We start from the raw sequence: 23,770 nt of genomic DNA, 5'->3' as shown, positions 1-23,770 counted from the left end.
GAGTTGCTGCTTTGTGTCTCTTTTTCCATCCCTGATTGATTTTGCTGCCTGTTGTTTCCCCATTTCTCCTTGGTCAGCTTCTGTCTGGAATTTAAAAAAAAAATAGAAAAGAAAAAATAAATAAAAATCAGTGTTGGTTTCCTGGGCAATTTCTCTGTTTTTCTAACTGGTTTTTATTAATGCTTTTGAGATGAATCCCAGGAATCTGAAGCTTTGCAGCCAGAGGAGGTTTTGGCTTTTTTTTTTTTATATTTTTTGTTTTGTTTGTTTGTTTGCTTTGGTTTTGGTTTTTTGTTTGTTTGTTTTTGGGTGGGTTTTTGTTTTTGTTTTTTTGTTTGTTTTGTTTTTGTTTTCAGGCTGCACTGAGAGACTTCCCAATAAATCAAAACTGAAGAGCAGCAGCCAGAAAAACTCAGGAAAAACGCTCTGATGCCAAGGGGAACTCTGCATCCTTTAATGCAATTTTTGAGAGGCACCAACAGGAGCGGATCCACCCCATCCTCACAGCCATAAATGCATTAATTAAAAGGGAATGCCAGCATTAATGATCTGCTGACACAAATTACAGCACAAGGACCTGTGTGCAGGGTTTGTCAGCGCTCCAGGCTCACCATCAGCAACTCCTTTAAATACAGAGTGTTCCACCAGGATCAAAGGAGAAAATACCCACTCATGGGGAGAAGAAAGGGTGAAATTCCTGGGACAGGAAAGTAGAAGGGAATGCTGTAGTTAGAGTGCAAGGGTACAGCTAATTGGCAGTGGCAAAGGCAGCAAGGAAAAATAAAATAAAATTCAAGATAAAATATGGGGAAAAAAAAAAAGAACTTTGCATGGGAACAGCAAAAGACCAACACCATTTTAATTTTTCACTTCTCTCTGGAAACCAAATCCTCCAGCTGCCACGAAGCCCTGAAATAATTCAGCTTAGAGCAAGAACTGAAGGGACAGAACTGAAATAATCCAGCTTAGAGCAAGAACGGAAGGGACAGAACTGAAATAATCCAGCTTAGAGCAAGAACTGAAGGGACAGAACTGAAATAATCCATTTTAGAGCAAGAACTGAAGGGACAGAACTGAAATAATCCAGTTTAGAGCAAGAACTGAAGGGACAGAACTGAAATAATCCATCTTAGAGCAAGAACTGAAGGGACAGAACTGAAATAATCCATCTTAGAGCAAGAACTGAAGGGACAGAACTGAAATAATCCAGTTTAGAACAAGAAATGTGAAACAAAGGACAGAACTGAGGGCCAACCACGACGGCAGAGCCTGTCATTACTGCAGGGCTGGGACAAGGCAGGCACCTCTCAGCCCCAGCATTTCCCTGCTTGTTCCCCAGCCACAAACACAAATTTGCCTTCTCACAATGACAAGGTGATGCTCTCACCAGATGTTGGGGTTTTTTTGTGTTTCATTTCACTGGAATGCACTGGGATCAGCAGCCTGGGATGCAGCCACCATGAGCGGCTGGAGGATGAGCAGAGCTCTGACACCTTTGGGCTGTGGGGAATTTAAAAAATAGATTTAATAAAAAATAAATTTAAAAAAATAAATATAAAAAATAAATGGGAACATTAAATACCAGAGATATTCTATAGATACAGAGATATATTATAGAGATATAACAACCAGAGGCAGGTGAAATCCACAGAAATTCCCCCCTGGATTTGTGGTGAGCACTGGGCAGCCAGGGGATGCTCGGGGTTGGCAGAACCAACCCCAAATTCCCCTGGCAGTGGGGAGGGAGAAAGGCTGGGGAGCTCAGCTCAGCTCAGAGTGGAGAAACTGGTTAAAAACTCAAAATTCAAATCCTCCTAGAGCAGCAAAAATGTTGACACAGCTGCTCTTGCAGGATGTCTTTGGAGCAGCAAAGCCCCAGGAAGCAGAGCTGTGCAGGATTAGAGATTGGACAATCATAAAATAAAATAATTATTAATAAAAATAATAAAATAAAATTATATATTTTTATAAAATAAATTGAATAAAATATATCTTTTACAAAATAAAGTTTTATCTTTTATGAAATAAATAAAATTATATATTTTAATAAAATTATTTATATTTATAAAATTAATTATAAAATAATTAATAAATAAAATAATAAATAAATAAAATTATTAATAAAAATAATACAATAATTATTTAAAAACGCCTAACTGTGTCCCTTTGATCCCCTCTCTGAACCCCACAGAAGCTGCTGCTCTCCCCCCCTGGGTGATTTTAGGAGATTTCAGCCTTGTCCAGCCTGGACTTGGCTCCTTGCAGTCAGGAAATATCCAGTCCATGAGAGCAGCAACCACAGCAAATCTGCTCCCTCCCAAAAACCCTGCCAGGAGAGGCAGTAACCTCTGCACTGCCACAGCTGGGAGGCAGAAAAATGGGGGAAAAACCCTGGAATTGCAGCCTGGAGGGTCCTCCTGTGGCTGGGAGGGAGCAGGGGAGGAGAAAATGCTGGATTTGCTGTTTGTTGGGTGGGAGAAGATTTTTGCCTCCCTGGCAGGCATTTTCCAGGCTGGCTCCCCGATGGAGACAGCAGGAAAGGCTCCTTTTCCCAGGAGATTCCAGGAGATTCCTGGCCCAGCAATCTCCATGAGATTCTTCCATGAAATTCCATGAAATTCCTGGAGATTCTTCCATGAAATTCCATGAGATTCTTCCATGAAATTCCAGGTGATCCCACAAAAATTCCATGAGATTTCGGGAGATTGTTGGGCCAGCAATCCCCATGAGATTCTTCCATGAAATTCCATGAAATTCCGTGAGATTCCAGGGGATTCCAGGGGATTTCTGGCCCAGCAGCTGCTCTGGATCAGTGCTGTGCTCGTTGTGGCACCTGGCACAGGTCAGGGACACAGGAACAGGAGGTTCTGCTGCCTGCAGGTGGTTTGGGACTGGGACAATGGGAATTCCTGAGGCTGGAAAAGGGAATTGGAATAATGGGAATTCCTGAGGCTGGAAAAGGGGAGCAGATGGGATCAGGGTGGGGTTTGTTCACACCCAGGTGGGGCTGTTCCCATCCCATCGCCCCCAAACCTCCTCCCTTCATAGAAATGTCAGAGTTGGAATTTCCAAGCAAACTTTTCTTTTTATCTGAAGATTATTTCAGGATTTTTCCCTAGAAACAAACTAGATCTGGCTTGGACAATGTGGAGTTAACAGCGGGCTGCTTTATTTTTTTTTTGTCATGGTCACATTATCTAATAATAATAATAGCTTCAGTTTCTTGGAATTTGTTTGGAAGTGTCTGGTTCTGTCTGATGATGCAGACAGGATCCTGGGCTGGCTGAAGTTCTGATCTGGATGCTCCCAAAGTTTCCCTTGTTGCAGCGTGTAATTATTGAAATGTTTATTTAAGGGGTTGTTACAATTATAATTATAATTATAATTCTCTCCTCTTTCCTGAAACTCTTCCCCCTCTGGGGCAGAGGGAATCCATTTTCTGGTGGAGCAGAGAGACAGAAAAATGTCAGCAGGAAAAGTTCCAGTGTGGCAATTAAGTTTATGCTCATGGATCCCATGGGAAGGCTCCTGACTTTTGTGTGTAAGTTCTCTGATGGAATCCCACAGACATTTAAGGGACAACGAGTTTTAATTCCCTTTCTTCACTCGATGATTAATTTGATTGAATAAAATCCAACAAATCCAATCCACTAAATGGTGTTAACCATAAGCAACAACAACCTGACAACAGAATGCGAGAAAACATAAAAATCCACCATATTTTAATTTCCTTATAATATATAATTTTACTTTTAATATCCTAGCAGCAGCTACTTTATTTCCTATTTTACACCCTATTTCTTGACTTTAATTTTCCTGCAAACACCCAGCCCTCGCTTACAAATCACAGCACAGGGTAAATGTTATTTTCTAGGCTGTCTTTGGAGACTGGAGCTGGAAGTAAAACCATACGAGGACATCAAAACCCCACCGAAGGCAGCAGCAGCAGCACAAACCCAGCGTGGAGGAGTGTCAGACAAAGGCAGCAGCAGCAGCTGGATCCAGTAAAGCACCAGGAAAATCGGTTCCATCCCTAGGGGGAGGGAGAAGAGATTTGTTTTGCGGGGTTCGATGCCAGGGCGAGGGAGGGACCTGCAGAAAGTGCCGGGGAAGGGAAGGAGGTGGGGTAAAAATCTCAATCTGAGCTGCCCTCAGCCCCGGGGATGCGAACTGATGAGCTCATCGTGTTTCCCAGCCACAGAAAAGAAAGTTAAAGGGAAAAAAAAGAGAAGAGTTGAAGTTGTTTTTTGAGAGAGGCGAAAACTCCCGAGGAGCCAAAGGAAGAAATGGAGCAACTGGTGAAACTCCTCCTGTGGCAGATTCTGCTTCAGCAAAGTAAGCTCCGGGCTGCTGCTGTGCTGTTATTTGTTTTTATTTCAGATTTACAAGACTTTGGAGTGTTATCTTTGTGAGATTTTGTTCAGATTCCTAAATTTGCTCTGTTTTCATCTGGGCAGGGGAGGGAGTCCGAGGTTTCCTTTCTGCATTTTTGGAGAGAGAATCGAAAAATGTTTGAGGTTGTTGGAGCTCTGTTCAGCATGTTTGTGCAATTTTGTTTTTCCCTATCAGCAGATTCAAACCCAAAAACTTGCCTGAGAGCACAGCAAAGCTTTCAGAGTCAGATTTATAGATTTAACATTATTTTATTTAAGTTTGAAGAAGCAGAAACAGCTTGGGAGGTTGTGAGAGGGTTCAGAGCAAGGGGGAAAAAAAAGAATGTGTGGTTTTGGGTTTCTTTTCCTCTTGTCAGCATAAAGACACGCACAGATTTCACTTCTGGGTAGCAGTGTGCAAGAAAGGAGTAGGAAATCAGATTTTTTGGGGGGATTGGTGACCCCCTGCTCTTCCCAGCCCCTTTAAAAGGCTGTGGTTGACACCTGAGCCCCTCAGCTCCTCAGCACTGGGGTGGAATCAGGTGAGGAGTTCTCCCTTTGCTCCCTCATTAATCCGCTTTCCATGTCACCAGGCATTTCTGCAGTGCCCCAGGGCAAGGCTGAGGAGCTGGCAATGGGATGGGATCAGTCATGGGGACAAAAGGCTCAGAAATCCGGGGGTGCGGTGGGTCAGAGAGGAGCGGGAGAAGCCAGAGGTGCCACCTGAGCAGGGATGGTCTCTGACACAGCCTCAGGGGCATTTTGGATGGACCTGGGTGCACTCCGAGGTTTGAGCACACCCAAATCAGGTTACAACTCAATAATGAGGATGAGGAGGGGGGAAATGTGTGCTGTGAGGAAATCTGTGACCCCTCCTGCACAGAAACCATTCCCTGTGGAATAAGGTGAGGAATCAGGTGAGGAGTTCTCCCTTTGCTCCCTCATCAATCCGCTTTCCATGCCACCGGGCATTTCTGCAGTGCCCCAGGGCAAGGCTGAGGAGCTGGCAATGGGATGGGATCAGTCATGGGGACAAAAGGCTCAGAAATCCGGGCTGTGGGGTTAAAGAGGAGGAGGATGATGATGAGGAGGAGGAGAGCCCACAGCTGTGTGCTCCAGAAGCTCCAAGCAGCCCAGTGAGCCCCAGTGAGGTTTGGCAGAGCAGCCAGGGCAGGAAGAGCAGGTTGGGCTGGGCTGCTGCAGAGCAGGGATGGTCTCTGACACAGCCTCAGGGGCATTTTGGGTTTATCTGGGAGCACTCTGAGGTTTGAGACCACTCAAATCAGGTTTTATTTATATATATATATATATATATCAGCATAGATTTCCTCACAGCACAGATTTTCCCCCTCCTCATCCTAATTATTGAGTGATATATGTATATAATATAAAATATATATAATTTATATTATATATAACTATATAAATAAATATAAATATATTACTAAATTATATATAATATATAAATATATAATATATAAATATAGAAATAAATATAAACATATCACTCAATTATATATATAATTATATAAATAATTATATATAATTATATATATATAAATATATATATAACAGCACAGATTTCCTCACAGCACAGATTTTCCCCCTCCCTATCCTCATTATTGAGTGAGAGATATATATGTATATATGTATAAATTATATATATAAAATATAAAAATATATAATTTATATAATATATAACTATATACATAAATATAAATATATTCCTAAATTATATATAATATATAAATATATAATATATAAATATAGAAATAATAGAAATATAAATGTATATCACTCAATTATTTATATAATTTATAAAATAGATATTATATATATTCTATATAATACAGATAAATAAATGTAAATATATATTACTCGATTATAGATATAATATATAAATAAATATAAATACATATTACTCGATTATATATAATATATAAATATATATAATATATATAAATATATACATATCACTCTATAATATATAAAAATGTATATAATATATGTTATATGAAATATAAAATATATATTATATATAAATATATAAAAGATATAATGTATTTATTTATTTATTTATTTATGTATTTATTTATTTATTTATTTATTTATTGATATCACTCAATAACGAGGATGGGGAGGGGGAGATCTATGCTCTGAGGAAATCTGTCACCCCTCCTGCACAGCAATCACCACTCCCTCAAGTGTTAATGGCCCAGCTCCGTGTTTGGACTGGCTCTGCAAAACCATCCCGCGGGCCTGCAGCCAGGGGAGGATTTCTAAAGGTAAAACTCTGCAAAAATCCCAGAAAAGCTGGGGCAGATCTCTGAGGGATCCTGACTGTGCCCCAGCTGGCGATTGGCTCCTTGCACATGTGAAAAACGCCAATCACTTGGTTTTAAGATCTTAAAAGTTAATTAGTAATGAAATGGTTATAAGAAAGTAATGCAATTAGAGTAATAATAATTTGGACAATATGAATTAGGACAATATGAGACAATAAAACAAAGAGTTATGGACGTTTGGGTACGTTTTTCTGGGCAGCACAAGCCCGATAAAGGACCCACGTTAACAGAGGATTAACCCTTAAAAACAGCAGCCTGTTGCATATTCATACACCTCATTAGTGATGCATAAATTCCATTCAAACACAGGATTCTGTCTGGTCATCATCAACTTCTTCCTTCCAATCCTAACAGCGCCTTTGAGGCAGGAAGAAGTTCATTTTTTCTGATAGTGGAGCAATAAATTCTCTTTCTCTGAAAGATTCAGGTGTCCCGTGGCTGCTGTCTCCCTGCAATCCTTTCTTTTAAAAAGTATCCTGCATAGCATCGTTTCTATTTTAACATTTTCTATAACCTAAAACTATATTTAACACACTACTCAAGACAATTAACACAGCATCACTTTCTAACACAACACACATAGCATTCACTTTAATATTTGCCAAAAGCCAATAATAAAACGCACATTTTTCACACACAGCCGCAAGGACTCTCCCTTCTGCAGAGGCAGCACATTCCTGCTCTCTGCGTGTTCCTACCTGCAGGGAGGGCAGCGATTGCTGGGGCTGGTTTGGTGTTTCAGGGCTCTGGCATCCTTTTGGGAAGTGGCAGGGCCTGCTGCTGGGAAAGCTGTCCCAGGAAGCCTTCAAAAAATAAACAAAACACCGAGATTTAGAGAGGAAAAAAAAAAATCCCATTTCAAAGCCTGGCTTTGAGGGGAAATTCAGGTTTTACTGAAAAGTCTTGCAGGCTGGGCTGGGAGCAGTTTGGGATCAGCTGTTTGCTCGCCACATCTCCCTTCCAGATGAGCCCAGATGTTTCTCCTGGTCATTTCTCACTGGTTTTAAAAAAACCTGGGCTCGCTTATGTCACCAAAAAATCCATCAGGGCCTCTCAGCACCCCCTCCAAAGAGTCAGGATGGAGCCACTGCCACCCCCAGAGGGTTTGGGGACAGCCTGGTGGCACCGGCTGCTGCTTTTGCCGTAATTTTTTTATAATTTACACATAATTGTGTAACGAGCCCACAGAGCCCATTAAACCCCCTACAAACACAGGGATTTTGGGAGAAATGAGGAATTTGGCGCGCACAGATTTGGGGGAGAACTTTTCCTTTTCTGCTCTGGTTGTTTTGCGTTCCCCAGTGTGAAAGAGGAGCTTAGAGTGTCCCAGGAGGGAGATCAGCCCAGCATTGTCCAGACAGGGCTCAGGGGACAATTTTCTGTCCTTGCCCTGCTCCAGGGAGCTCTGAGCATGTCACACATCTTTCACAGCCCCAGCCTTTTGCTCCTAGTTTGCCCACAGCTTTTTGGGTCTTTTTGGGGGGGTTTTTTGCGGTTTTTTTTCTGGGTTTTTTTTAGTTTTTTTTTTTGTGGCTTAATTCTTCACATAAAAAAATGGATGGGATTCAAGGAGTAAGAGCTGGCTCTGGCTTTTACAAGGGATTAAGAAATCGTTTTCCAGGCTGCTTTCCTCTTTTTTACTACGGGACCACAGAGTATCTCTGGGATCCTGCTGAGTCAGCACAGGGCACAGCACAGAATTGGCTTTTGTTGGGGCTTTTTTGTTGTTGTTTTTTGTTAGGTTTTTTTTTTTTTTTTTTGTGGTTACATCACCCAGAGAAGACAAAGTGATTCCCCATCCCATGGAACTTGAAGGAAATTGAAAGGAAATGGAAATGGAAAGGAAAGGGGAAATTCCTTGCCCTTGCAGTTCAGAGGTGCCGGGCTCCAAAAAGGTGCAGAACCAGGTGCTGATGTGAGCTCAGAGCATTTCGGATTTCCAGTGCTGCATTCCTGAACATTGTGGTCAATTCCATGCTGCTCCGTGTTTTTCCCATTAGCAGAGGAGAGCAGTCAGTGCCTTCATTCCTCTCCTGGGCCAGCAGAGGATGTTTCTTATAGACAGAGAGCACAGACCTTGTCCAAGGTTTGATTTTTCTCTTTGTGATGCTGAGATTTTAAATGTAAGGAAAAAACCCCTCCTGTTTGAAGTGTCTTTTTAAGGAAAAGGCACTTTTCCTCCTATTTTAAGGAAAAACCCTCCTGTTTGAAGTGCCTTTGAGCTGGCAGTTCAACAGAGAGCGCCGCTCATTTTTTTTGTTCTCTGCTGCCCAGTGCTTTGTGATAGAAAGAGAGGAAAATCAAAATTAATTCTCAGCACTTGGGGGTGTGCTAAAATATCCAAAGTCTGAAGTTGAATTTGAAATTCACAAATTCCAGGGCTAAAAAACAATAAAATAAAAATATAGTCTTTGTCTGGAGGACTTTGTGCCTCTGACATTAGCAGGACAAAACCTCCTGTGACTTTTGATGGGTTTGGCTGGGTGGGGAGATGAATGGTGGTGTTGTGTGGGGAATATACAAATCCTGATGCCAGGAGACCTTCTGGACCCTTCCCACACGAGGAGCAGGAGGGGCTGGAGCAGAGAAATGCAGAATCAGAGGAATTGGATCATCCCTGGCAAAATTCCTCAGAATCAGAGGAATTGGATAATCTCTGGCAGAGTTCCTCCTGTGTGGATCAGAGTCGTGTGGGTTGGAGGGAGCTGCTGCATCCAGAGTATCACGGAATTGATTAATTGTGACACAGAATTAATTAACTGTGCAGACAAAGAGTGTGGCTGGAGCGGGAAATGGATGTAAACATTCAGATATAAACATCAGCATTAGCAAGGAAGGGGAAATAGATGGAGCAATACCAGAGGCTGCTGGCTTGGAGTGTGTTTGTGGCCTTTTTATCCTTTTGTTGTCAGTGACACTCTTTATTTTCTGCTTTTTACAGGTTCTGTGGGCTCATATTCAGGTGAGTGGCATCTCTAAATGTGCCAGGCTTTGTGATCATGAGAGGGGTGGGAGGGCCCCTGATTCCATGGCTTTCATTCCCAACAGGGGCTTCCATTCCTAAATTCCATGGATTATCCATCCCATGCACTGGTGTCCCTAAACCTGCATTAAACTGGGGCTCAGGGTTAGGAAGGGTGGGTAGGACAGCTCGAGTGTGCAGTCCTGATAACAGACGTGAATGAAATCTGTGGTTTAAAGTTTAATTTATTAGGAAAAGGTCCTTCCCCCTGAGTGGGCACTGCCCAGGCTCCCCAGGGAATGATCTCCAGGAGCATTTGGATCCCTCCCAGGGATGCACAGGGTGGGATTGTTGGAGTTCCTGTGCAGGGATAAGATTGGATCAGAGATTTCTGGGTCCCTTGCAGCTCAGGATTCTCCATGGCAGTGCCCCATGCTGGTCTTGAAACTGAATCAAAAACCGCGCAGAGATTCCAGCAGCTCCTTCCCACCCCATTAACTCCATGGTCCAGGAGCTCCAGGATGGCACTCTCAGGGATGCACAGAGTGGGGCTGTTGGGGTATCTGTTCAGGTTTAAGGTTGGATCAGTGATTTCTGGGTCCCTTTCAGCTCAGGATTCTCCATGACATTTTCCCATGTCTTGAAACCGAATCAAAAACCGCGCAGAGACTCCAGCAGCTCCTTCCCGCCCCATCAACTCCATAACCCCTGCTGTTTTTTCCAGTCCCAGCTGACGCCTCCAACCCCTCCAGCAGCGTGGTGGTGTCGGTGCTGAACATCAGCGCAGCCCTGGGCTCGCAGGCCGTGCTGCCCTGCAAGAGCCACTGCATGGTGTGGACCTGGGCATGGTCCAAGAGCCAAACCCCAAGAGCTCCACCAGCCCCAAGAGCTCCAGGAGCAGCTGGACCCCTCTCAGGGGTGCACAGAGTGGGGTTGTTGGGGTGTCTGTGCAGGGTTAAGGTTGGATCAGAGATTCCTGGGGTCCCTTCCAGCTCAGGATTCTCCACAACATCGCTCCATGCTGAATCAAAAACCGCGCAGAGACTCCAGCCGCTCCTTCCCACCCCATCAACTCTGTAACCCCACAACTCATTTCCCTGCTGTTTTTTGCAGTCCCAGCTGATGCCTCCAACCCCTCCAGCAGTGTGGTGGTGTCGGTGCTGAACATCAGCGCAGCCCTGGGCTCGCAGGCCGTGCTGCCCTGCAAGAGCCACCGCATGGTGTGGACCCAGGACCGCCTGAACGACCGGCAGCGCGTGGTGCACTGGGACCTGCTCAGCTCCTACTTTGGGGACGGCAGGATGGAGAGGCTCTGCGACATGTACTCGGCCGGGGACCAGCGTGTCTACAGCTCCTACAACCAGGGCAGGATCCTCATGCCCGAGAACGCCTTTGCAGATGGGAATTTCTCGCTGGTGATCAAAGGTGGGGAGGTTTTTTCACCCCTCCTCGACGGGTTTTGGTGGGAATGGGTGGTTCACAGGATGGTTTTTGATAAACAGGTGATTGAGGTGTTAGGGCGTGGGTTGGACTTGATGATCGCTAAGGTCTCTTCCAACCTGGTCATTTTGTGAATATCAGGTTAATAAGTCGAGTTCTCAGGAGGAATTTTAGAGTTTGGAACTGCCCAGGGAGGTGGGGGAGACACTTGGAATTCAGGGTTTGGGAGCAATCTCAGTGAAAGAGGATTTGTAACAACCTGAAAGCCACCTGGGCTTTTTGTGGCCCTTTGGTTGTGACTCAGTTCCTGAACTATAAACACTCCGTAGTCATTGTTCCTGTGCCTGCTCACAGCTGAACCCAAACCAGCTTCCTCTTTCCACCTGTTAACAGAAATACACACATTTCTACTCACAAGAAATACACAGATTTCTGCTCAGAAGAGCAAATCAATTCCTAATTTCATTAGGTGACCAAATCATTATATTGGGTGAGATGATTTATCTCTGCTTAACCCACCCAGGTGATAAGGATGGCTTAGAATGAAGTTGTTTACATCAAGGATTTGGGAAACTGACACAAATCATCATTGTCTCAGTATAAACCACTGAATTCCCCTCTTTTCCCTGCTCTCCAGGCGTGGCAGAGAGTGATGCAGGCACATATTCCTGCAACCTTCACCACCACTACTGCCACTTGTACGAGACTGTGAAAGTCCAGCTGGTCATCGCCAAGAGAGGTGGGTGTGGGGACAGTTCTGGTTTTACAGGTGCCACAGGAGGCTTGGGAAGCAGCAGCAGGAAAACCTGGAGCTCCTTGTCCTGTTTGCTGCCTGCTTTGCTGGTTTTCAGAGGGTTTGTTTACAAAAATCTCATTTTCCTTGGCCTGCTCAGCTCAGTGTTTGCTCTTGGTCGTTACCAAACTGTCCCTGCTGTAGCAGCAGCACATCCCTGGTGATGATTCCCCTCCTGGTGACAGTCCCACCCTGGTGACAATCCCACCCTGGTGACAATCCCCACCCTCATCCCAGCCACAAGGACCAGCCTGTTCTCTTGCTGCTGAGCTTATCCTATCCAGTCTGTACTTAAACCCCACCCCACCTTAAGCCCAGCTCTAACATCCAGCTGTTGGCAGCTGCAGGGAGTCCCACCCACCCACACAGGCACCCCTGAAAAATCCATTTAAACCTCTGGGTGACACCAGTGGAGCTGCTGGGCTGGGAGTGCATCTCCTCTGCTGCAATAAAAACACCCTGAGATCCCCAAGCTGCTCCTCTGTGCTCCGGCTTCCTCTGTTATTCCTTTTTCAAGAGCCAAAATCAGAGCAGCTCCTCCAGCAATTAGGGCCTTTGTGGGTAGGAAAGCATTTCCTGCTCAGGGGATTGGGATGAAGATCCTCGTTCCATTCTTAGCCTGTGAAGGGAATTTGCTTCCTGCTCTCTGAAGCAGGAGATTAACTCTGAGTTAGGAGGAGGAGAAAGTGGCCTTGGCTCATGAAATGGCCAAGGATGTTAGAGGATAAAGGTTTTTTTTTTTTTAATAACTGCTGAAATAAATGTGAAAAGGCCAGGGTTATTAATGTTAGTGCATGTTCAGGCTGTGCCATGTGGCACTTTTAAGATTTTAACCTTTTAAGATTTTGGGAGGGGGTGTGGTATAGGATTTCAATCTTGGGGAGTTTTAGGATTTCATGAGAGCAATCTCAGGTGTCTCTGGGAGTCCTTGACACTTGGAATTCAGAATTCCAGGGTGTGGGAGCAATCTCAGGTGTCTCTGGCTGTCCTTGACACTTGGTGTTGAGTGGGAATTTTGCATCGCCTGCGTCCACGTATGCAACAGCAAATTGGCCTAAAATTTTGCTGGTTTTTGCCAAGAAAAGGAAACCTGGGTGGTGCCTCAGGTTTTGGCTTTTTTATCTTTCACATTCTGTGCTGCTTTAGTGTGTGAGTCTGGGCTTCACATCAGGGGATGGTGAGCTCTGTGCACAGAGCAGGGAGACAAAACAATTCCTGCTCCAGCTGGGCACCAAGGACAGATGATCCAAATCTCAGCCCAGGAGCACAAACCCCGTGGGCTGGAGAGAGGAAAACAAGGGTGGGACTGCAGGGGCTAAAGCTGGAATGGGACAATGAACTGCAAGGTGCAAATGGAGCGGAACTTATAATTTTGTGACCAATCATCCATTTCTTGGGACCATTTTGGTTCATTTTGGCACCATTTTGGTTCATCCTGGGTGCAGCCCTGGCTGGGCTCTTGTGCTGCCCAGGGTGGATCCATTGAGGAGATCCTTTTCATAAATCCCTGCTTTATTCTGTAACTCTGTCCAGTCTCTGTTCTAGACCAGCTTTCAGAAGGCATCCCTCCAAATATTTCCAAGAAGCTGCTGCTCAGGTTGAAGTGTGTTTTCCTCTCCCCATCTCCCAGATTTTTCCTCCTTTTTCTCTGTAGTGGAGCAAACCCATTCCAAGGCTGTGTTCCCCTCCAGGCTCTTGGGCTGCCCAAGGGGGACCCTTTATCCTTTCCATAAATCCCTGCTTTATTCTTTAAATCTGTCTAGTCTGTTCTAAGTCAGCCTTCACAAACCATCACAGGAAGGAAACTTAAGTCAATTATGTTGGAAAAACAGGACAGGTGGGACAAAACTGGTGGAGCAAACCCATTCCAAGGTTGTGTTCCCCTCCAGACTCTCGTGCTGCCCAAGGTGGATCCATGGAGGAGATCCTTTTAAAAAATCCCTGCTTTATTCTTTAATTCCGCCCAGCCTCTGTTCTAGCTCAGCCTACAAAAAGCATCACGGGAAAGGAAATTTAAGTAGATTTTGTGGGGGGGGGAAAAAAGGACAGCTGGGGCAAAACCAGTGGAGCAGATGGAGCAAACCCACTCCAGGTTGTGTTCCCCACAGACGAGGAGCCCGGCGAGTACTGGGACGGCGAGAAGCCGGTGCTGGTGGCCCCGGAGGGCAGCACGGTGACGCTGCCGTGCGTGAACCGCCAGCACATCTGGACGGAGCGGCACAGCGAGGAGGAGCAGCAGGTGGTGCACTGGGACCGGCAGCCCCCGGGCGTGCCCCAGGACCGCGCCGACCGCCTGGTGGATCTGTACGCGTCCGGCGAGCGCCGCTCCTACGGGCCCCAGTTCCTGAGGCAGAAGATGAACGTGAGCCGCGGAGCCTTCGGCCTCGGGGACTTCTCGCTGCGCATCTCGCGCCTGGAGAGCGCCGACGAGGGCACCTACTCGTGCCACCTGCACCACCACTACTGCGGGCTGCACGAGCGCAGGATCTACCACCTGGCCGTCACCGAGCCGCAGAGGGACAGCAGGGTGGTCAACGTCACGGTGCCCGCCGCAGGTGAGTGGTGCCATTGCAGAGATGGGCACTGAGGGTGGTCAACGTCACGGTGCCCGCCGCAGGTGAGTGGTGCCATTGTAGAGATGGGCACTGAGGGTGGTGAACATCACGGTGCCCGCCGCAGGTGAGTGGTGCCATTGTAGAGATGGGCACTGAGGGTGGTGAACATCACGGTGCCCGCCGCAGGTGAGTGGTGCCATTGCAGAGATGGGCACTGAGGGTGGTCAACGTCACGGTGCCCGCCGCAGGTGAGTGGTGTTCCTGTAGCTTCTGGTGTTCCTGTAGAGATGGGAACTGAAGGTGGAGAACATCACGGTCCCTGCAGGTGAATGGTCCCATCAGGTCCCTGCTGCAGGTGAGTGGTGTTCCTGTAGAGGTGGGAACTGAAGGTGCTGAACATCACCAGGCACAGCATGGTCCCTTCTCCAGGTGAATGGCCTCTGGTGTTCCTGTAGAGTTGGGCACTGGAGGTGGTGAACACCACAGTCCCTGCTGCAGGTGAGGGGTGTCCCTGTAGAGATGGGAACTGAAGGTGGAGAACATCACGGTCCCTGCAGGTCCCTGCAGCTGAGTGGTCCCTGCTGTCCCTGTAGAGATGGGCACTGCTGCAATCATCACATCAATTTAAAGGCATGCTGTGGGTTCTCAGCTTGCTTTGTCTGCCTCCATCAAGGTTGGGATTGAAGGCATTTGAGATGATGGTTTGCATTCAGATTCGGGTGTTTTATTATTTCTTGTCAATGTTACAGCCTTACAACCGTGAGTTCTGCAGTCTTTCATTAAACGAGGCGCAAAATGGCCACTATCTTTTGTTACAAGGCTTTTCAACTATAAACTATCCAATTAAGAAATGAGACCTAAATTATTTTCCTTTTAACCCAATAACTGATCACTCAGAGCCTGTTATGTGGAGTTTTCTGTCCAATTACACAAAACCACCCAAACCCATGGAGAAGAAGGAAGCAAAAGGTAAAGAAGAACAACCTGCCTCCACCCTAAATCCTCCATCTTGCTTCATATTTATTTCTATATTCTAAAACCCCAAACTCTCAGTTTTCCACCCCGTGATATTACACATTTCTAACCAACTCCACACCCATAAATCCCAGTTCTATCATTCCATTCTGGAAGTTTCTCCACAGCCTCAGATCAATGCTGTGCTCTCCAGGGGCTCAGAGTCTTTCTGTACAGAAAGTCTGAATTACTCAGCACCCAGGGCTCCAACAGAATGGGACCACAATTGTACTAAGAATTATTTATTGCTCAGATAAACATCAGAGGCTGTGAGATTTCCAAGAGCAAGCAGCCAGCCACAGCTCAGGATAGTCACAGGTTCTTCATTACCAGGCAATATGGAGCTTTTAACCCAGTGTTGCCACAGGATTTATTTTGCTTTTCTCACCTATCACCTTTCCTTACTGCCCCAGGGCAGTTCTGCACTGCTGGCAGGCCCTGAGGCAAACAAGCTGGCTTTGGGTTGTATTTTTATATTTTATATTTTTATATTTTGGGTTTTTTATTTTTTATTTTTTTATTTTTTCCCTTTTTATTGCCTCTCTTTCCTCCATGCTTTTTTATGGAGGTGTGGGCAGGGGGTTGATGCAGCCCTGCCTTTGCTGTCCCATCTCTTCCCAGCAGAGTTTTTCAGTTTTTCTCCTTCTCTCCCGTTTGCACGGATGTTTGGGCTGTGCAAGGTGCCAGACCATGCAGAATCAACCACCAGGAATTTTCTTTCCTCCACCCTTTTTTTTTTTTTCTTTTTTTTGTGTGTGTATGTGCCATAAACCAATTTTCATATTTTCCACTGCACTGAGCTATCATCTGTCAGCCTGTCCAAACTCAAAACCATCACACTTCGTTCAGGCAGAAAAAGAAAACAAAACCCCCAAGTTTAACATATATATATTTTTAAAGTGTTTTGGGTATAATTCTTTATTAACACTTTAAAATATTCATTGTGTTTTAATATTTATTGGCTGTTTAATACAGAATTTTGATTCATTTCATACATTTTTAAATAGGTTTATTTTTAAACAGGTTTATTCTCCTGTAAGAAATTGGCCTTCTCAAGTCATAGAGACCTAAACTCTTCCCCTGGGGCTAAAGTTGGTGTCCAGAAAATTCAGGCAGTGCTGAGAGGCGTGGCTGGAGACCAGAGCATCCAAATATCAGAGTTCCTGCAGACAGCCCTTGAGCTTATCCACAGATGGAAGCCAGATTTTGTTTCCAGGGTAGATTCCCCAGTTATCAAATGGGACACATCCCGTTGCCCAAAATTATTAAATCTCAGTTTCCACTCTTTGTTTTTGCAGCGTTCTCCTCAGCGCTGCCTGAAGTTTAAACCCAGCTCTGTGGGAAAGCAAAAAATCCAGGAATAGAATTTCCTGCGTTTGCTGTGGCACCATCTCATTATGGCAGCAATAACGAGCCAGGGGTGGGACCAGGCAGAGCTGTCACATGTGCTGTTTGCAGCTTTGCAAGTGGCTTTCTTGGTTTGAATTGTTGTTTTTCAGCTTGGCAGGGTGGAAATCCCATGGTTTTTCAGCTCTGTGTGCAGGGAGAGCTGGAAATCCCAGTAGAAAGCAGAGTGGAGCTCTGGGCCACCAGAACAGAGCACGTTGCTCAAGGTTTTTGATTTTCTAGGAGTGCTGTTGGCATTGGCAAACCATCAGCTCTGGTTCCAGAGTGTTTATTTCCACCCACTCTTGCTTGATTTAATTTGATTTTCGCTGGGTTGGTGTTTTTAAACATTGGAAACAAACTGCCCTAAAACCTGGAGGCAGTCCCAGCACTGCCAGAAGTGCCAGGACACATCTGTGAAGGGTGCTGTGGCTTTTGGGGTATTTTTGAGATATCATTTCCCCCATTTTTGCCCTTATTCCCTCTGGGGAATTTGCAGAGAAATTGCCAAGGGAATGGGAGGTGAGGGCTCCATCCTGATCTTGCCTGGTGCTCTGTGAAAATTCTGGAAGGGGCTGAAGGTTGATTTAATTTGATTTTCGCTGGGTTGGTGTTTTTAAACATTGGAAACAAACTGCCCAAAAAACTGGAGGCAATCTCAGTGCCAGAAAAGACAGGATACATCTGCTGAAGGCTTTTGGGGTATTTTTGAGATTTTATTTCCCCCATTTTCCCCCTTATTCCCTCTGGGGAATTAGCAGGGGGATCTCCCAAGGGCTCCATCCTGATCTTGCCTGGTGCTCTGTGAAAATTCTGAAGGTTGATTTAATTTGATTTTTGCTGGGTTTTTAAACATTGGAAACTGCCCAAAAAGCTGGAGGCAGTCCCAGTGCCAGCACTGCCAGAAGTGCCAGGACACATCTGTGAAGGATGCTGTGGTTTTTGGGGTATTTTTGAGATATCATTTCCCCCATTTTTGCCCTTATTCCCTCTGGGAAATTAGCAGGGGGCTCTCCCAAGGGCTCCATCCTGATCTTGTCTGTGAAAATTCCCCATTTTGGGAATCTCTTCATCTCAATTTTGAAGGAAAAATCCCTCTCCCAGCAGAGTCCTGTGGGATTCCATCCATGCCTGGCCTGCCTTTGTCCATTCCTCTGAATGTGCCGAGCAGAGAAGTCACTTCCTCTTTACATGTGTAAAACATTGACCTATTTATTTGAGATCTGCAAAAGAGAAAACGTTCCACATAAAAGTTCTGAGCTCCCCATTCCTGTGCCGTGGAGCAGAAATCCTGCTGCACCCTCCAAAGGAATGGAATCTTGGCTTTCCTCTGCTTTTTGAGGGGAGGGAGGGGGGTTTATTTGTTTTATTGATTTTATTTCATTTCAAAGGAAGCTCATTTTTTTGGCTCTGAAAACTCTTCCCACTCCATAAATTACAACCCTTGGCAAGGAGGGGCTGCTGGCTGGAGCCAGAGCAGTTTGGAGTTTGTGTTGAAAGGGACCCAGAGCAGCATTTTGGGAAGGTTTGGGGCTGAAATTCCCCCCTGCAAGAACACCTGGGATCCTGTGAAACACTGGGAATTATGATAAATCATAATTTAGGCACTGGGAATTGTGATAAATCATAATTTAGGCACTGATTAATTCTGGGAATTCAAAATTCCTCCTTGAGCATTCCCACCTGGCATTGTGGGACGCTCTGGAAGGTTTGGGGCTGGATTTGCTCTGAAATTCCCCCCTCCAAGAGCACTCTGATGGCCAGGGATCTTGTTAAACCCTGGGAATTAAGATAAATCATAATTTAGGCACTGGGAATTATAATAAATCATAATTTAGGCACTGATTAATTCTTGCAATCCGGAATTCCTCCCTGAGCATTGTGGGACCCTCTGGAAGGTTTGGGGCTGGCTTTGCTTTGAAATTTCCCCCTCCAAGAGCACTCTGATGGCCAGAAATCACTCATCCCAGGGGAAGGGATCCTGTTAAACCCTGGGAATGATAATAAATAACAATTTAGGAACTGATTAATTCTTGCAATCCAGAATTCCTCCCTGTGACGCCCTGTTCTCCTTCCCTCAGATCCCAACGTGGTCAGGGGCCACAATGTCATCAACGTCATCATCCCCGAGGGCAGGATGCACTTCTTCCAGCAGCTGGGCTACGTCCTGGCCACCCTGCTGCTCTTCCTCGTCCTCCTCATCATCGTGGCGCTCGTCACCCGCAGGCGCCGGCACAGGGGTGAGCCCAGGGAAATGCTGGGATAATTCCTGCAAGGAGAAGGGAGCCCCTCTGGGACACCAGGAACCTCCCCAGGGGGGAGGAACTGCAGGGCTGGTCTGGGGTAAAAATGTCCAGGTTTGATTTTATGGAGTTGTTTGGGGTTGGAAAAGACCTCCAGGGTCATCACATCCTGTAGAAGGGAGAAGAAAATCCCTTCACAAGTGGGGATCTGTCCTTTGGGAGGTCAGGTGTCCAGGATTTTCAAGGTTGGTTTCGTGGAAAAATAGCAGGCCTTGATTTTATGGAATTGTTTGGGTTGGAAAAGACCTCCAAGGTCATCATCTCCAGGCTTTGGCTGCATCCCACTCATGATTTGCTGTGTAGAAGGGAGAAAAAAGCCCTTCCCAGGTGGGATTTATCCCTTGGGAACTTAGGTGTCCAGGATTTGCAGGGCCAGTCTGGTGTAAAAATACCAGGCCTTGATTTCATGGAAAAGACCTCCAGGGTCATCACATCCAGGCTTTGGCTGAATCCCACTCATGATTTTTTTAGCTGCTCCACAAAAGAGAAGAAAAGCCCTTCACAAGTGGCATTTATCCCTTGGGAACTCAGGTGTCCAGGATTTGCAGGGCTGGTTTGGTGTAGACATGTCCAGGCCTTGATTTTATGGAGTTGTTGAGGTTGGAAAAGACCTCCAAGGTCATCACCTCCTGTGGAAGGGAGAAAAAAGCCCTTCACAAATGGGATTTATCCCTGGGGAGCTCAGGTGTCCAGGATTTGCAGGGCTGGTGTGGTGTAAAAATGTCCAGGTTTTGATTTTGTGAAGTTCTTGGGGTTGGAAACCCCTCAGAACTGGTTTTTGGTGCCACTCAAAAACACCAACCCCAGGAATGGGTCTGGACTGGCTGTGAGTGCTCATTCTGCTTTTTCCTCCTGCTCAGGTTATGAGTACAACGTGAAGAAATACGGAGAGTAAGTATAATCAATTTAAATATTATTAATTGGGTTTAGAATGCATTCAAGTGAAATAATTTAAATTTCTTCCTCAGCTAAGAGCCTAAACCAGCTGGAAATCTGGTTAGGAGGAGGAAGTAAAAGGGAAAAATTGTGGGGCTGATTTGTAATTGAATTTCCTCTTGTTACTCTTTAGGATCTGATTGAGGGGTGAAGTTTCTGTGAGATGTTCTTGGGAGCTGGTGGGGAAAGGAATAATGCACAGAGCTGGGGGGAAATGGGGCCAAGATCATGGAGCTGGGCTCCTGCAGACTCTATTTTATAGGATTAAAGTGGAAAAAAAAGGAAATTTCGGGATTGGCTGCCCATTGTTCTAAGATCAGGACAAACAGATGGGGAAAAAAAATTAAAAATTAAATAAATTCTCTATAAAGGATTAGAAAAGCTAAGGGGAAAAGTGTTAAAGAAGCCAGTTATTAAAAAATGAGACAATACCATTTTCCACCTTTATTCCCTTTTCAGGAAGGATGTGAACCTTAAAGAATTTACAGTGGACACAACAGATCTGACCCCACACAAAAGTGAAGACATCAGGCTGGGTAGGTATCCCTGCACCCAACCAGGTCACAAGCCTGCAAATCTGAAATTTCCAATGGCACTTGCATGTTTGGAAGTGACTTAACCCATTCTTTACCCTCTGGAAGTGGGCGTGGACTTTATTTGACCAAAATTGGGCAAGGAGAATCCTGAGTTAGCTGAGTTCATTTTCTCCACCTTCTGTTCCCCAATAAAGGCAGAACCTTTAAAGAAAAAGCTGACAAACCCAAGAATTGCTGTAAAGGCCCCAGCAAACAAAAAAATTGGAAGTAAAGAAAGGAATTGCAGAGGGTGGGCTGCAAAAATCTAGGATTTTTAAATATAATAATAATAATAATAATAATAATAATAATAATAATAATAATAATAATAATAATAATAATAATAAATTAATATATTAATATATATTAATATATATAATATATTAATATATATTATATTAATATATATTATTATATATATTAATATATATTCTACAATTATGTTAATTTTAATGTTTTTAATACTGTTTTATAGATTATTATAGTATATATCAATATATTAATAAATTATTATTATTATTATTATTACTACTACTACTACTACTACTACTATGACTACTGCTACTAATAATAATAATAATCACAACTCAGTCATCTCCAGGTGAGCTTTGAGGAGACAATCCAGAGCTGGAAAGATCTGTGAGCTGAAGTTTGCACAACTGATTCATGCCAGGGGCTAAAATGAACTCAGAGCTGTTTTCCTGCTGAGTAACTGCACAAATAATTCCTAGAAATCACAGGTGCCAGGCCCAGAGCACAGCTAGGAAGGGCCGATCACCTCTGTGTTGCTCACCAAATCTTGTTTTATTTTAATATCCTGTGTGAATTCTGCTCCTCCCTTGCGCAGATTACAAAAACAACATCCTGAAGGAGAAGGCTGAGCAAGCCAGAAGCTGCCCAGCAAAGAACATTGATTTAGACAAAGGTAATCATCACTTTCTTCCCTTTAATTGCTGGCTGTTCTGGTGGGAACAGCCCATCAGTGAGTGACCAAGCCACGGCCAAAAGGGAATGAGAAACCTCGTGGCAAAAGCAGGAATGAGAGGGCAGCTGCATTCCCATCCTTTCATCAGGGAGCCACAAGATGCAGGCAGTGATTTGGCTTTTAAAAGCTTTGGGCATGGCACAGATTGGTATTTTTCTTGATTTCCACAAGATTTGGCTTTTAAAAGCTTTGGGCATGGCACAAATTGGAATTTTTCTTGTGATCAGCCCTGGGATTCCGTGACTCACTTCAGGGCAATGAGGATTTAATAAATGGGGCTGAAATGACCCCAAGATGGGATGGAGAGCCCAGGAGCTGTCCCTGATGGAATTCTCCTGGAATTTTCTCCTGCAGGGTGGGTCTGGGCAATAATTTACCCTCAATCTCTCTCACTGGGGGAGATTTTTGATATCAGGGTTCTGGGTGACTGCAATTGCTCACCCTATTAAAAAAATCCATATTTTTGTGCTTCTTTGAATGGTTTGAAATCTCTCTCCAGGTGTGCTGACCCCCCTTTCCATTTGCTTTCAGATTTCAGGAAGGAATATTGTAAATGAAGACGCTCCCAAGCTGCTGGCTGGACCAGAAGCTTCCATCCACGATAGATAACGTGGAAAAGAGATGGTTTTTCTTAATTCCATCTTTAATTCCATCTCCCTCCAGCTCCCACAGAATTTTTTCCACATCCACTTTTTTCTTTTTTCTCCCCCACACAAGGGTGCAAATGCTTCATGGGAGAGTTAAACTGCCTTGTGTGCATTTATGGGGTTGGGTTGCCTTTTCTCCTTCCTCTGCTCTCCCAACCCTCCCTCCTTCCCCTTTCTTTCTTAACAATTACTGTTGGATTTTATGCATCAAATGATTTTTATGAGCTGAATCAGCAGAGGTTTTGCTTTGATGTTTCAATGACACAAATCCTACAGCATTTCCATACTGTAGGAAACTCCATTTGTAAGAATCACTACATCACCATACTGTGTTACATGTTTTTTAAACCCTAAAAACATTTCAATCTTTGTGTGCGCGGATGTGGCTGCGCGGGCGAATCGCGACGCAAAGTAGTCCCGCTCGGTGCCGGGAGTGCGGAAGGCGAAAGCGCGGAGGGATATGGGGGATCGGTTGTGCACTGTCACGCGCCGCGGAGGGATCTCTCGGTGATGCGGCAGAGAGAGGGGTCCGGCAGAGGGAGAGACGCGGAAGGATACATTCAAAGCGCTGCAGTTTGGCCTGCTGCGGTGCCGTGCATAGAGCCGGTGGCGGCGGGACAGGGCACAGGGATGCCGGTAGTGGCGGGACAGCGGCACGCAGCGGCTCGGAACCGGGAGCGGGCTGCACCAAAGCTGCCGAGAAAGCGGGGGAGGGGGGGGGGGGGCGGGGGCGGGGCCGTGCTGTAGAACTGCGCATGCGTGCGGCTGATCCCGGCAGCAGCTGGTGCGGAGCTTGTAGCAATGCGCATGCGTGCTTTACGTCACTAGAGCAACGTGGGGAGCCGTGGGGAGCCGTGGCGGGCGGCGGCGGCGCTGCGGGAACGGGAGCCGGGACTGCGGCGGCGGCCGTGGAAGGGAGCGCCGGGACGGCCGCGGCCGCAGGAGGCCGCGGAGCCGCGCAATCCAGCAGCTCCGAGGCGGGGGGGCCGCGCTGGGGAAGGGGCGGCTCGGCCCGCCATGCAGCGGCGGCGGCAGGAGCGGGAAAGCGGCCACGGGCGGCGGCGGGGCGGCTTCGTCAGCGGGAGATGATCGCGGGAGGAGCGGCGGGGAGGCGGCGGGAGCTGGCGTGGCTGCCGGCCCGGCGGGCAGGGGCGACGCTGCCCGGAGGCTCGGCTGGAGCGGCGGCAGAGGCTGCAGCCGCCGGTGTGGGCGCCGCGGCACCGGCGCGGGGCGGCCGGGCGGGCTGGGGCGCCCCGGTGCCTGCGCAAGCCTTGCCGGGAGCGGGGCATTGCGCCGAGACGGCGGGGACAGGGTCAGCCGGGGGTGTCTGCCGTGCCGCGGGGCCCGCGGGCAGCTCGGGGTGGGGGGAAGGCTTCCGCGGCAGCGCGCACAGGGGGCGCTCGGGACGCAGCGGCGCCGCGCCGGGCGGGCTCGGCACCGCGGATCCGGGCGCCGC

General features: G+C 46.2%; 1 protein-coding gene and 1 long non-coding RNA gene across 3 annotated transcripts; both read left to right on the top strand.

The window, feature by feature from the left end:
* Positions 1–1,351: 1,351 nt before the first annotated feature.
* Positions 1,352–3,930, top strand: LOC134429652 (uncharacterized). Its single transcript, XR_010030629.1, has 3 exons — positions 1,352–1,374; positions 3,452–3,541; positions 3,875–3,930. It is a non-coding gene; the product is annotated as an uncharacterized LOC134429652 (long non-coding RNA).
* A 7-nt stretch (positions 3,931–3,937) lies between these two features.
* MXRA8 (matrix remodeling associated 8) lies at positions 3,938–22,639 on the top strand. Of its 2 annotated transcripts, XM_063176905.1 has the most exons (12): positions 3,938–4,004; positions 4,196–4,335; positions 9,660–9,680; positions 10,405–10,519; positions 10,909–11,105; positions 11,758–11,859; positions 14,022–14,468; positions 18,950–19,108; positions 20,032–20,062; positions 20,567–20,643; positions 21,530–21,607; positions 22,199–22,639. In XM_063176905.1, exons 2-12 carry the CDS (start codon positions 4,287–4,289, stop codon positions 22,222–22,224), a joined length of 1,302 nt encoding a protein of 433 aa, XP_063032975.1. In that variant the 5' UTR covers positions 3,938–4,004; positions 4,196–4,286; the 3' UTR covers positions 22,225–22,639. The 2 variants fall into 2 exon arrangements, with proteins under 2 accessions (XP_063032975.1, XP_063032974.1); XM_063176904.1 differs by lacking the exon at positions 3,938–4,004 and having other exon boundaries at positions 4,087–4,335.
* The last annotated feature ends 1,131 nt before the right edge of the window (positions 22,640–23,770 follow it).

This window comes from Melospiza melodia, chromosome 26, assembly GCF_035770615.1.
Source record: "Melospiza melodia melodia isolate bMelMel2 chromosome 26, bMelMel2.pri, whole genome shotgun sequence".
In the NCBI taxonomy this organism is placed as follows: domain Eukaryota; kingdom Metazoa; phylum Chordata; class Aves; order Passeriformes; family Passerellidae; genus Melospiza; species Melospiza melodia.
This window is presented reverse-complemented; position numbering and strand designations above follow the sequence as displayed.